This window comes from Scatophagus argus, chromosome 4, assembly GCF_020382885.2.
Source record: "Scatophagus argus isolate fScaArg1 chromosome 4, fScaArg1.pri, whole genome shotgun sequence".
Lineage (NCBI taxonomy): Eukaryota > Metazoa > Chordata > Actinopteri > Scatophagidae > Scatophagus > Scatophagus argus.
In genome coordinates this window covers 13662978-13677976 of record NC_058496.1, presented here as the reverse complement: position 1 = coordinate 13677976, position 14999 = coordinate 13662978, and the positions used below count along the sequence as shown (strand labels likewise).

Here is a 14999-nt window from a genome sequence, read left to right as displayed (position 1 = left end):
AAAAACAAAAAAAGCAAAAGTCACACCTACACTGAAATGAAAGAGGAAATTCATGTGTCACGTTTCATTTAAAAACGAGGAAGATTTATTTCTGATGTGTAAAAAAAATAAGAAGCTGGCAAAATGTTTTTTTGTCATCGCTGTATTTTAGGATGAAGGCTGTGAACTGTATTAAATTATTGTTTTTTGTTGTTTTTTAAAATAATTTTTCACCCTAACCACAACGCGATGCAGATGTTGTAGTTACGTTTGCATCAGTGTCTCTGATTGGCTCTTATACGCCTCCTCGCCTGATCTGTAGCTGAGAGGAGGAGAAAACTTAAAAGACATCTCACTTCGCCTCTATTTCCTGGTACCACACGTTTTGTGGTCTATTACTGAACGCCACAAAGTTTTTGAGGTGTCATAAACAAAATGCATTTGTACTACAGTCATTTATGGGACTGATATGTTAAAGTACGTGGAGTCTTGAGATACTATACTGACCGGATGACAAGTGAATTTAGGGGCTGATAGAGAAAATATATTGTCAAATACACACCCTAAAAAGTCTCTGCTGCATCATCTTGTCCACAGTGCATGCACATGCAAGCCTATCAAGGCCTGTATACTTATCCACATTAATTATGTGAAAAATTATTTTGATATTTAGCCTGATTAAATTTAAAAAGGTACTGGAACTAGTGGTTATTGATTGACTAGAATAATTCACATTTGAGTGATGCTGAGAGAGACCTGTCAATCATTTGTATTTGAAATTACATCTCAAGTAAATTCAAAAGACCTATACTGCTGCCACAAGAGAAAGAAAATTGTCAACATAGGTTTAGTAATTCTGTCAAGCATATATGTCTTCTCCCTCTTTTTTTCTCAAGTCCATTTGTTGAAATTTGTAAAATACATTATAGGAGGTTCGAATCATTTATTTTATAATTAATATGACATATTAAGGTAGGACAGTTTAGGACAACCAAGTAAGTCATCTTTTACAACATACGATCTTCGGTCGGTACGCACTCAACATTCACGCATGTACAGTATGACCTTCCAGTGCAGCTGCGCCTGCGAAGGCTGCACAAGGCAAGTGAACGGTAGGGAGCTGTCAAACGTCGAATCTAGAAGCGATTTAAACGTGTAAACCCACCGTAAATGGGTTTATCACCACACCAGGAGTCACTCACGTCGCTCCCGTTTACCTCGACCGATTGTTGTGGATGGATTATATTATTCAAGTCTCACCAAGAAGCCTTGCAACGCCCAGTCAGCAGCGACAGCCATAGCTCCGTCATTGACGCTGGAGGTTAGTGGGCTCGTCATCCCTGGACTGCCATTTCACCAGCTAGCTTAGCCAACAGTAAGCTAACTATCTCCGGCTAGGCTAGCGCAGGGACGTTGTCTGGGTAGTGAATTTGCTAGCATGAAGCTAATATGAATCCAAAGCACCGGCAAGTTTTCTAGAGATTTTTGCAGTAAGTACATTTCTATAGTTTTTGACATGATGAGGATATTTGATCTCTGCGTTACTGTGGAAGCTAGTGTCAGCGGGATATTTCCAAAATGCTGTCGATTTTCTCCCGAGTTTAGCATTGATTTACCGGTACGTCCATTCAGCAGTGTTTGTAATGCTTCACCTAAAGCTATGCAGGAAGGTATGAGTAACATGTATTAGTGTGCACACAAATGTATATTATTGGTTTAGAATACTGGTTGATATTAATGGCAAATTAACGTCATATGAACACGTTGTTATATGATATTCGTGAGATTAGTGTTAAGCAGTCGTGTTATTACGTAATATGAAGCCAACGTGCTGTCCTGTTGTGCTCCCGTGAACATTTGCTTTGCAATGTAATGTCACTCATGGTTAGCCAACTTTCAGAGCAAAACGTCATCTGTGGCAGTAGAGTCTTGTTTGAGTCTGTGATCGGAAAGCTGTTGTCCATTTTGTCCGTGCTCTGCTTTTTGTATTTTTCCAGTCCGCCTGTTGCTGCACAGTATTGTAATCAGACACCTGTATTTTTCCGTCTCTCACTCTCTCCACGTGTGTTTCAACAGAATACTGTAATCTGCCCCTGCAATGGCCGTCTTTAGTCACCAGGTGCTCCTTGCAGTTACAAGATCAAGGTAAGTAAGCATGGCACCCTTGCACTTATGTAATTTAGTAAAGCCGTAGCAGGACAAAGCAGGGTCTTAACTAAACCCACATCTGGGTCTTTTCACAAAGTTCAGTGACAATAACTACAAGCCCGTGAGTGCAGTCAATACTGACTTGAAACTTCATCCAAATTACAGCCTGTGTGTGTTTATATATGTCGCGTCTGCTTCTTCAGAGAAGCCTGTTCAGTTTACCCCGTGACTCTAGTCACACACACAAGAGGTAAACAATTTATGTTTAAATCTTGTGAGCTGACTCTATTGATGATGCGAATTCAGAAACTGGGCTGCCAGAGTAGAGAACAGTCAAAGTACCAGGCAGGTCAGTTTGCAGCTGGTAGGCCAGGTGAGGGTTAGACATGGGTTTGCAAAGTATGTTTTGCCACAAGGTTCCAAATATTGCAAAGCTTAGATGAATGCAAATATATTCTGATAGGAACCTCCGTACAAACTGGTGTATAATAAGACTGCATTGGATCTGCAATCTGCTATCGGCGACAGCAGCATCCCCTAACCCGTATCTGTTTTCACTGGCTGTAGAACATTGCGTAGCTCCCTGATGCGTCCTTGGCACAACCAGATGCTTAGCCAGCTTCTGTCTTGCAGGTGCATGTGAGGCATTGACAGGCTTTCGGATCGCATCTTTGAGCAGTTCACACACAGTGAACAAGCACCAATTTGCCAGCACCAATCTGCCTCACATATGGGAGGTTTTGTCTGCAAGCTCCAAAAACTGTTAAGTAGAAAGTCAGGAAAGTCAGAGCTCCTGTAGAGTGAACATGAGAGGTTCCCAGTGAGGTTTTTGACCTATAGTAGTGCTATGAAGCCATTCTGATGGTTTCACACTTTTCTAGCGACCAGTGCTTGCAAGGTGCCAAAAAAGCCAGGAAGCATGAAGGCTGCTAGCTAGTAAACAACGCAGGATTTAAAACACTCAAAATATTGACTTTGCAAATGTTTCGAGAGGATGGAAATACATTTGACCCGTTGTTTGACCTCATACACACACTGTTAAGGCCAGTCCACCTTTAGCAGATATAGAGGAAGTTGGATTTAATAAAGTTAATATAATTAAAAATAAGCTATTTACTTTTCAATTTACATTATTGTTTGTAATTTGTTTTACCCCTGTCAGCATATCAAACTACCCCTGCTGGTTTCGTGTCACAGAAGTCGAAAGCTGGTGCTGTAGATGTCAATTGATAATAATAAAGGGACAGACAGCACATTTCACATCAAACTTGGTGTTGAAGGACAGAAATTTAACAAAAAGTCAGCATTGTTTCTTCTGCATTATGACAATTTTTAGCAGGAGCAACTGTGTGCTGCCGCCCTTTGCACCAGGATTAAGACGCCTATCTGTGTTGTAGATACTAAGTCTGACCATCATATTGAAACAATATGTAATATTGTTCAGTATGAGTGTTCGCCAGAGGCAGCTGAATGAAGAGACAAAGTAGATTTTCTGGATTTTTTTTCCATTTAAAAAAATCACTCAAAAAGTACATTTTGCTTCTTAATCTCTAGTTTTCATGTTTATTTTCTTAACCTACTACAAATCTCCACCTAGATGTGACTGTTTCTCTCTATGAAATATGGTTTTTGTTTAGGTGTTGAGTTGTCAGTACTTACACTCACACCAAATAAACGTGGTAATTTACTCACTCAGCTGGTTAATCATTAAAGCAGTAGATAAAAACAAAGATGTTTAAGTAGATTTGGTAGTTTTGCTTAAAGCTGCCTAACATATAGACAGTGAGGAGCCGGTTTGATAAACAGCCATAGTTTTGTTCATTTCAGATTAACTTCTTTTCATTTTGATCAATTCATCATTTAGTCTATAAAAAGGTAAACGGATAAGAAAATGGTGAAAAATACTTACAGAAATTTGTCAGAAGCGAGTGTGACATCTTCGTCTATTTTGTTATGTCTGACCAACAATCCTAAAGCCAGAGATGTTCCATTTCTAATGATACGAGACAGACAAAAGCAGAAGATACTCACTGGAGAAACTGTTCAAGAAATTACTTTAAAAAATGACTGATTATAAAAATAGTTGACGGTTATGCTTTTGTCATTCTCTAATTGTTACAGCTTCAGGGTCCACAGAGATTTCTTAAACAACCAAAACTGTGAAAAATGAGAAGCCACAACCAGAAACTGCCTCGTGCTTTTACTTTCTGTGTTGCTGATCAACCAATCAGTTCATCAGACACGCATGTGAGCCCTGTGGTGTACTTCAACATTCCCTTACACAGTATTAAGTAACAACTAACCAGTTCTTCATGTCTCCGTCAACAGGGGATCATATTTGTTGTCCAAGAGGCACAGCTGCTCCTCTCTGTCTTCCAAAGCCTATCTCCACATAGACCCTGCTCGCCACTTTTCGCCCTCACTCACACTCAGGCACTCCCGCTATGGCTACCCCCACTGTTACCGAGGCCACGCCATCAGTCGTGGCCACAGCTCCGCCCTGCTCGCCCGCTCTCTGCACAGCTCAGGGGTTTGGCTCCAAGACGTAAAGCAGGAGAACACTAAACTCTCACCAGCTGCTACCCAGGATGCTGCTTCTGGAGCAAAAAAGGACTCTGTGGCTGCTGCACCCCAGTCCTCGCCTCCATCAGCTCCCACTCCAACTCCCAGCTCCACCGTCTCAGCGGCCGCTGTCCCTCCGGTGCAGGAGAAGGCAGTCTTGAAAAAGTCTCTGTATCAGAGGATTGTGGATGAGTTGAAGCATTACTACAATGGCTTCCGGTTACTTGGCATCGACATCAAGATTGCAGGCAGGATGGTGTGGAGGCTGTTGCATGGACAAGTGCTCACACGCAGGGAGAGGAGAAGGGTAAGAGAATTTAAATGTACATGATTTGGTAGCATTATTCATTCTGTCTCTATCTTACAGAGGTTGTTTGTCTTTGAAATGTCAGGCACGGGGATCTCGATCATTTACAGTTAGCTGCCCAGTGAAGTGCCTGCACACATGGACTTAAATACCAAAAATTAACTTATGGTAGTGAAACATGTCAGACGAGAGCGTAACAGCCCGCATATAGTATTGCACTACAGGCAAAGAACTTTTTCAGTCTGAAAACAGACAGTCATTGCCATCCCAAGAGCTGCTGCAAGAATAGCTTCAAAGATGTTTTGACTGTTGATTGGATGAAGACCAGCAATCGGAGACATCAGATTGGGTTTAGGCTCTATTTTGTAGCTTTTCATGAGATTTTATAATTTAGGTTTGTACCACACATCAGAAGACAATCTTTCCACACTTTGTATGTTTGTTCTTTTTTTTGTGTTTATCTTCTTATGCTTACCTCAGGTCACATCAGCACGTCTGTCTAGTTTATTTACAGATGTCTGGTTTCTTTTCTGTCCTTATTAAAGACTTGGCTCTAGAAGTGCTCATTCAGGTTCCCTTCCTCTGTCACACTTTCCCTAGGTTATCACTAGTTTAGTGAAATGTACTTTATGGCTTAAGGGCTCCTTTGAATGTTTTACATCTTTACATGTCCATAAGGAATGTGTACATGAGCGAGTGTGCGGCTGTGCTCATTACTTTGTGTGGAGTGTAGTTGCTTCATACTAATTTCTTCTTCAAATACATGTAGCATGGACATTAATGCAATAACAGTCATTGTCATGGATGAGCCCTCTTTCTCCTCCTCCTGCACGCTCTATCCAGGCACCACCTCTCACCTAAACCAGAGTGTCTTCAGTACTTAAGAACTCGTCTGACATGGACACGTGATGTGTTAAGGGGCAACCCTGGGCAATATCTGAACCTGAAGAGGGGGACGTGAGGCTGTGCTGTGTCATTTTTCACTGACCTGCAATGAACACTATTAGAACTTGTTAAAGCCCCTTTATGATGCTGATAAAGCTCTGTTAGTTTGTGACATTAATCCTGCTGTGAAAGAAACTGAGTTCTGGTTCTGTGTGGTCTTCAGAGACTGTTGTAAGATCATTTCACATTCATACATAGACTATTGGCTGTTGCTCAGCGATATTTATGATCATGATTTTAGCTGCAATAAATCATATTATTTTTATTAATCAATTATTACATTGACAGTAAATTAATTAAAACTAACTCATAGTTAAAATTCAGAACATTGTCAGGGTTCCAGCTTTTTTGTTGTCCGGATTTGCTGATTTTTTGACTTTTTGAACCAACATCTCCATTGTCTGAAAACAAATCTTTTGATGAGGATCCGTCAAATTTATTATCAGAATAAAATTGTGAGCAAGATATGAAATGAACAGGCAGAATAAATGTCTCATTACTTATCAGTCCGTCTACATACTCACACTGCTTACATCTGTGCTGAGCTAATATCAGCTGACGACAGCAGCCAGCTGTAAGGTATGTTATTTACTTTAATTTAAAAGCTCTACTCAGGTCACTCTTTGTTGTTTCTCTTTGTGTTTATAGCTGATGAGGACCTGCGCTGACCTTTTCCGTCTGGTGCCCTTCATGGTGTTTATCATCGTTCCTTTCATGGAGTTCCTTCTTCCGGTATTCCTCAAACTCTTCCCAGAGATGCTGCCCTCCACCTTCGAGACAGAGTCCAAAAAGGCATGTATTCATGTACACACACACACACACACACACACACACACCCTGCTGCCTGATTGACCCCACGACTGGGTTCATTATGATTATGTAACTTTTCAGATATGGCTGTGGCTGCTTTACTAAGGACATGTAGGCAGCTGACTTTATCTAAACTAGACTATTTATTTTGGGGGCTCCAGCACAATATAAACATGGTCTCCAAATTTACAAATTGATTAAATACCTCACAAAGAAAGAATGATAATATAGCAATAACGTAACATTTCTTGTCATCAACTTTTAATCTGCTTTGGAAGAAAAGCAGCAGGTTTTTGCACTTGGTCGAGCCAGCCTGTCAGCTCTGATGCTCCCTGGTTGTTGGGGAGCACGGCTGAGTGATTCACAGATATGCTCTCCAGCTCCTGGACAGCACAGAGGTGCCCAGCCTCTGAAAAATGTGACTGAACCTAATGAGGGAAAAAAACAGTCAGCATGTTATGATAGTCAATTACAGTGCAATCTCTTAAACAGGGCGGGAGATACTAAAATTATTACTTGTTTAGTGCAAGAGAAGTTAAAAGTAGGCAACAAACATGGTGGTTTGAAAGAGGTATAATGTTATATTGTGAGAATTTTTTTTAACAAATGTTTTTATGCATATGTTCATTATAAGCAGCGGTCTCAAATTGTTTATAGTGTCTACAACTGTTTTTAAATATCCAACAACCACAATGAAGTCTTAACTACGTAACGCCGAACCACAGAGAACATCAGCACAGTGCTGTGGACTGAGGACACCCGTCAGTCACAGCTGTGTTTACTGTCTTTTGGTGCATCAAGCTTTCACTCTATTTGAGTTTGAGTTCTTTTTGGTTTGTTTTTTTTTTTTAACTAATCTGTATGCCCTCCCTCTTCTCCATGCAGGAGGAGAAGCAGAAGAAGGGGCTGGCAGCTAAGCTGGAACTGGCCAAGTTTCTCCAAGAGACCATCGCTGAGATGGCTCGAAGGAATAAAGCAAAAGCTCAGACACAAGACGAGACGCAGCGTTTCTCCACATATGTTCAGAAGGTACATCACAGCTTAGCATCTTGTTTGTCCCAGAAGAAAATGGTACTCATACACACATTTTATATGGTAAAGTAGAATTTAATTAATTCTGTACTGCTGTCTTATTAACATATGAATGTTGCCAGCAAAATGTTTAAGGTTGAATAAGTGTGATCGAATAAGGAATGTAAGACTCGCTGGTCTGCAGTTGGATAATATTTGCTCAGCCTGGTTTCTCTGTGCGTCCATCTCACTCTAAGGTTCGGGGAACAGGTGAGCAGCCCACAACGAAGGACATAGTCCGGTTCTCAAAGCTGTTTGAAGACGAGCTGACGCTTGAGCACCTAGAGCGCCCCCAGCTGGTGGCTCTGTGTAAGCTGCTGGAGCTGCAGCCAATCGGCACAAACAACCTGCTGCGTTTTCAGCTGATGATGCAACTGAGAACCATCAAGTCAGATGATGAGGTGAGACAGAGGACTGGGACTTGGTATTAACTGTTTGCATAATTTCATAGGAGTAAATGGACAGCAGTAATGAAACTAAGTGCTGTAATTTTGGTTTTGCACATCCCCACATCCACTCAGTCCACTCATACAAATTACAAACAAAGTAATTCATCCTAATGAAAGAAATTTTCCTTTTTTGTTGCATTATTGCAGCAAGGAAAACTTTTCCTAACAGTCCATGCAGTCAGCTGCCTTATCACATTAAAATGATTAACAGAAAATAAAGACAACTGAAGGTTTACAGTGATGAATCTGCAAATTATTATTTTTTTTAATTGTAGTGAAATGAACAGAAATTGGTGGTTCTCTGGGATAAACTTTGGTTTGAGAAAGAAAATTTGTGTGGTTGTGGAATGTACTTTAAAGATGTTTTAACCTCTACTGTCCTCATGATTTTGAGTTATTCCAGTTCCTCTTTTCTCATGCTTGTGTTTTGACTTCCCTCTCCATTTCACCACCCAGATGATTGCAGCAGAGGGTGTGGCGGCTATGAGTGTGTCAGAACTGCAGGCAGCGTGTCGTAGTCGGGGGATGAGGTCTCTGGGTCTCACCTCTGACCAGCTACGTCTGCAGCTGCAGCAGGTGAGCAACTGAATGTTAGGCTGTATTTGATAGAAACTAAATCCTGTTGTCACATAGATGTGATTCCCCATATTAACATAACCAGAGGCTGAAGGGTTAAAACTTGCTATACAAGTCTAGGTTTGTTGTTAAAACCAAACAAACGGGCTTATTGTAAAAAGTGTTGTTCATGTCTTGTCATCGTTCTTCTCCATGTAGTGGCTGGACCTGCACCTGAAGGAAAACGTTCCTCCATCGCTGCTTCTGCTCTCCAGAGCCATGTATCTGACGGACCTCAAACCAAAACCCCCTGTCATCCCGCCTGTTCCCAAACTCGAGGTTTGATCTTTACAGTCTACTTAATGTCTTACAGACCACACTATGCTGTATTCACTCAAATGTACAGATTAGAGAAAAATGTACCCAAGGTCACTAATCTTTGGTACATTCCTTTATAGAAACCACAAGCTGTTTCTTAATTCTGATGTTTCTAGGTCTGCCCATTTAATAGTAACCTGGGCTTCAGCTACAGATTATTGTCATGAATTTTTCAATTTGGTCTGTGAAATTTTAAAAAAGCAGCAAATAACGCTTGTCACTACTTTCCCAGAGCCATAAATGTTGTCATTAAAGGTTTGACAAACACAAACCCAAAGATATTTTTTTATGTCCTGTTCTTTTATGAACAAGTAAATGTGTCCCGTGTTTGCTTGAAGTTATTAAAATAGTTATTTTCTTTAATTTTCTTCTCTATATCAATATAACTATACATACAAAGCAATTAGAACTAAAAAATATATCAGTTTAACTAGTATAAAACTTAAAATTACATCTATTCTTTGTCCTTTCATTTTCACTTACGGTAACAAAATTTCTCTTGCTTCACTAAAAAGTCAATTCTCACTGTATATGCACCAAGGTTTCCACTTCACATTAATTAAGGGTTGTGCCCTCACAAAAGCGTCTCGTATCCATACGTCTTGATCACAGAGAAACAATCCACCCCTCTGAACGTGAAAACGGCCTTAAAACGTCAAACTCTGCACGCGCTTGATTCTGCACGGTGACGGTCAAACGAGCAGATGAAGTAGCGAGTCGGTAGTCTTTTGTGAGATGTGGTCTTCTTATCGGATGTTGTTGTTTTTGCAGAAGGCTACTCCTCCTCCAGTGGAGAACACAGGAGCAAACACACCCTCAGTCAGTACTGACATGTTGGCAGACCCTGCTCTCATCATCAAAGACAGACCGGTCAGTGCGCTGCCAAAACACAGCCTCAAAACCCACAGCAACATGGGATATGATAACGCAAGAAACTGGGTCATCACTGCAGTTAAGAATAGACCAGAACAGTAGCTGTACTGGTCATACTGGAGGAGTTGTACAATAGATTTTCTAATTGTCGTAGAGCCCTGAGATAATTTCACATACTTAGACACTCATACAAGCTCCATGTAGAACTATGAAACGCACAAGCACGATGTATAAAATCAGACCAAGAAAATTTACAGTTTCTTTCAGTCACTAATCTTCGCTGTATTTGTCCAGTTTCCTAAGGCTTGTTTGCAGATTTACGTATGCGTCAGAGTAGTTACTGGAAAAAGAAAAGTGTTCATCTTTGGACTTGTTACGAAGCAAATAGCTACTGTCTTCATTTTTAGTGATTTTATGACAAACTGGAAGATTAAGTACTGATAGTCCCTTATGGGTTAAGAATAATTCTCTGACTCTGACATTTATGGAAATGCGTTTGTTTGCTTTCTTTCTGTGAGTTAGAAGAGAAGATTAGCTTAGCAGAAAAACTTGAAATAGTCCAACATTATTCAGCACTAACAAAATCTACCTGCCAGTGCCTTTTAACGCCTCATGAATTAACACATTATATCTCCTTAATTTAATCCTTGAACATTTTTACACTTTGAAATTTGTGCAGATTGAGCACAGTTTAGCTGTTTCGGATCTCAAGCTATGCTAACCTGCTGCTAGCTATAGCTTTGTATTGTTGTCAACCTTCTGATCTGAACTCTTAACAGGTAAGCAAACGTGTGTTTCCCAAAATGTCAAAATTATTTCTTTAAGTTAAAAACAAAAGTAAATACGAGCCGTCGCGTAGCTGAAAACAGACCTGTTATTTGCAGTTTGTGAAAAGTTGACACAGCAACATGTCTGGAGGGGCAGCATGACCGTCCATTGTGTTTGTGACTTCTTTATATCTGTGTGTTGTACTGTAGGTGGAGGAGATGAGAGACAAGGCCCCTGTGGTGATGGACAAACCTCTCACTCCTGCTGAAGTCCTTCAGGTGAGCTCCCACTGTTCCCTGGACCTGTGGAATCCACAGAAACCAGTGTGGGATTTGATGTCACACAGGGTTTCATAATCCAGTTAGTTCCTCCTGGCTTTGATCTTTCTCACATGACATGCTAATCTCTCACAGTGAGACACAGCTGCTATTCTGGAAAACTAGCTACTCTGATTGATAGGAAATACCTGAATACAGCAGAGAAAGTACAGCGACTGGCTGGAAATCTGTTGATGTGGGAGTAATGATCAGAAGTTTGACAGAGGAACCGTCTGTGCTGCTGGCCATCTGTGTGTAGTATAAAAATAGATGATAAATATGGACCTGTCACAGTCACACACACACTTCCAAGTGATTTTTTTTAATCAAGTAGTCATTGAAAAAATACTACATGATATTATGACACATTTTGAAGTCAACATATATCAATTTTTTCAATGTGATTCTAGTGGCTTTCAGATTATCCTGATGGCTTTTCTGTCTTTGTTTATCTGTTCTTATCTATTCTTATCTAGTCTTATCTATTCTGTCTTTATGTACACCTCCACACATTTCAGAAGAAACGCGTGTGCGTGTCAGGTGACAGCGCTGACCCTTGTATAATCCTGTCCATGTCTCTCTCTCACTATCCCATGATTTCAGTCATTTCATGGCTAAGAGCTAAGCGGTATAAGCATTAAAATGAAATTTGTTTCATGTCATTTTATTCAATGCATTTTCAAAGGGAAATACTGGATATTGACGTTAAATATGTTCTGCATTTTCTTCCACAGGCTAAAGCAGCGACAGAGGTGTCCCAGAAGAGCAAGATGAGTGCCAATGGTGTGTAAAGAAGAGCAGGAGCTTCGGGACAGAAGGGAGGGATGGACCCACACAGCCTTGTGTCCTCTGTGGACGGAAGGTCTGCTGTCTCTTCTGCTTGGCCTCAGCAGCTGCTTCTTCGTACCCTCGACCCTCGGCTTTTCACATTTTTGCACTCCGTTCTCCATAGCTCTCTGTCAGAGCTGGACAAATCAGCCTGAAATTTCACTGGACTGGCAGCCCACTGATGGTCTGATTTCTTTGACCTTGTCTTGGAAATGAAGCCCAAGCCGCCCATGACATATCCAGGTCTACTGTCTGTTTGACGGTGTCTCCTTACGGTCTAGACGGTCTCCTCCTCCTCCTCCTGTAAATTTGTAAATATCCTGTATATTTTTTGTCTCTTAACAGTCTTGTTTTATTTGGATACCTTTTTGCTCATGTTCAAGATGTGGGAAAAGTCATCAGTTTTTCAGAAATACTTTGCTGAAAGTTTTGGTTCAGTAGGTGTCCCATGTCAGGAAAGCAAGCAGGACCATGCTGATGTACTGAAGCAGACACCAAAAGATTTTCACATTCTGAGCCCGTGTTTCAGTAAAGTGCAAAGGTTCGGTCAAAATGACATCGTCTCTTTTTGTCAGCTGGTGTGGGGGCAGATTTGGACTGGTCCTGCCTCTGAGCTTGGTGGACATTGCATAGTTGCTTGCTGCGGTAATTAGCAAATGTAGTCTGCTTTGTTCTTCAGAGAGCAGTCACTCCTTAAACCCAGAGGTGACTATGGTGAGGTGTAGCCTGGCTCCGCCACTGAATGGACGGTCTGTAGAAAAATGCAGTTTATTTGCATATATAGTGTATATATTGTGTTTTAACACTATGATGCAAATGACATCTTAAAATTAAACGAGAAAATACTTGATTTTTTTTTTGCATAAAGTTATGTTATTGACATGGAAGAGAAGCTTAAATCCTGAAGCCACAGATGAGATTGTTATTTTTGATATTGTGGCACTAAAAGAGGTAAATGTATAGCATTAAGACGGATTTGCCTAAATGTTCATTAAGCTCTCATAAATATGTGACCCTAGAAGTTGTTAATGGATAGTTTACCACATAAATGTGTATTGCATAAAATGCAGTTTTGCAGTGTTAAAGATTTTGCAGTCCTCCCATCCGCTTTATACCTTTGACATTGTTGGAGTAACTGACTTCATTGCAGCTCAATGAAATTTTATCTCCATGCCATTTTTTCCTCATTGACATCCACCCATGGGCACCTCCCAGATATGGGATCCATGAATAAAAGGATATTTTTTAAACAAAGAGACTGCTAATGAAGATTTATATTATTGGTTTTACATATGTGCCTAAGGTTAAAGGGCGGTTAAGGGTTTGCATTTATCGTCAGAGCAGATATTTTCCATATTGCATCATTGTCCGTTTGTGTTTTGGTTTGATTATTCACCATAGTGTGTTCTGAGCGCCCAGTTGCACCTTTTCTCTTCAGTGGAATGTCTCCTTTTCCCTTACCCAGCTGATCCAAGTATCAATCCAAACCCAAATGAATCCTTTCCTCATAGTCACAAGTGCTGGAACTGCTGAAAAAGCGACCACCTTTTCAGTCAGCTCTGCGCTCGTGATGCAAAAGGATTGAGAAATAAAATTAAAAAGACTTAGAACATTTATCTCTGGTTTGCCACCTGCTGCCATATATATAAAACAAAAAAAAAAACATTCAAGATTTCCCAGCATGTTGGGATGTGAACTGATTTATGCAACGTTTAGAGCAGTGGGTGCAAGTTTTTCTCACTTTACGCATTTGATGACTGGTGCCGTCTACTAAACAAATGCACAGCAACTAAGTAATGGTGATGACTGGTCTCCTTTTTTTTTTCCTGCTGTGCCTCTGAGACCTGCCAGACTGAAAAATGTTGAAAATGTCTTTCCTCAGTTATTGGACACCTCTTGCATAGTGTTTGTTTGCTCTTCATTCATTAGCCTCATAGTGTGTGTGCTGACAACGCTGTACCCGTCTGGAAACTATTATTACCTGCTGCTATCAGGGATGAATTGATACATCAGTGACATCATGATGTGTCCCCTCTGTTCACTTTCTTTCAGTTCAAAATTGCACTACTGTCCAGTTACTTCTAACGCTGCATTTAATTCATGCATCACATTACCATGGCAAATGAGTTACGAAAAAAAAAAAACAGTCACATGATTAAAACCGTGAACCCTTTGAAGTTGTGTCTTTTGCTCTCTTTTTTTGACGGTGAAATCCTGTTCATTCAGTGGTTCCCTGAAGATATCACCATGTCTTGAACTGGTGTATAAGTCTTATACAAGAATGAACAATTAACTAGTGATGGGACGAGCGACACTGGTGCATCAGCACTGTGCCGAGAGCTCAAGAGGGAAACCTCGTATCGGTGCGTGTATTGCTTTAAGAAAGAATCACGTGACCGATACAGGAACTGTATCGTTTGGATGTGCCGCGCCAAAGTGTGTTTATCAGGAAACAAACTGTATCAACATGTCGTGGGTTTGTCGGATGGAGTTTTGCTTGATCATGGATCGTTCTAGGAAGTTTTCCCCGGTGTGGAATAATTTTGATCTCGTGACGCCAAACAAGGTAAATCTTTTTCTCCTTTGAGCACTGTTTACTGTTATATACTATTTTTTTACGGTGGCGCATTGCACTCACTTTATCACTTTATCAAGTGAATGACCTCTGATACATATGATAGTCAGTTAAAGAGCCTTACAGTTGCTTTATTCATGTTATCATGTAATTATGAGATCCTGATCTCGTAATCATGAGATAGGGTGTCTATTTTTTTAACAAGTGATCCCAGATTTAAAAAGAATGGATTTGTTAGTCAGCAAAAGGCAAGTGAAGCGGTGAAGAGACTGCAGTCAGAATGTGCAGAAGAAATAAGGAGCCAAGCGCCTGACCCAAGAGAAGAAGAGCCTAGCTCTTCACATGGGTCAGAACCCAGTTCAGGTATGAAAATACATTTCTGTGGCACTTTGTCATGTGATAATAAACTAATGATTAACTATTTTTTAGGGCAC

At 40.5% G+C, this 14999-nt stretch overlaps 1 protein-coding gene across 3 annotated transcripts; it reads left to right on the top strand.

Moving 5' to 3' along the window:
• Positions 1 to 1037: 1037 nt before the first annotated feature.
• On the top strand, positions 1038 to 14167 carry letm2 (leucine zipper-EF-hand containing transmembrane protein 2). Of its 3 annotated transcripts, none has more exons than XM_046387934.1 (11): positions 1038 to 1300; positions 2056 to 2124; positions 4456 to 4996; positions 6590 to 6733; positions 7637 to 7780; positions 8020 to 8223; positions 8728 to 8847; positions 9046 to 9165; positions 9976 to 10074; positions 11055 to 11123; positions 11897 to 14167. In XM_046387934.1, the coding sequence occupies exons 2-11, from the start codon at positions 2078 to 2080 to the stop codon at positions 11951 to 11953; spliced, it is 1545 nt and encodes a 514-aa protein (XP_046243890.1). In that variant the 5' UTR covers positions 1038 to 1300; positions 2056 to 2077; the 3' UTR covers positions 11954 to 14167. The 3 variants fall into 3 exon arrangements, with proteins under 3 accessions (XP_046243890.1, XP_046243893.1, XP_046243892.1); XM_046387936.1 differs by lacking the exon at positions 1038 to 1300 and adding an exon at positions 1309 to 1469; XM_046387937.1 differs by lacking the exon at positions 9976 to 10074.
• The last annotated feature ends 832 nt before the right edge of the window (positions 14168 to 14999 follow it).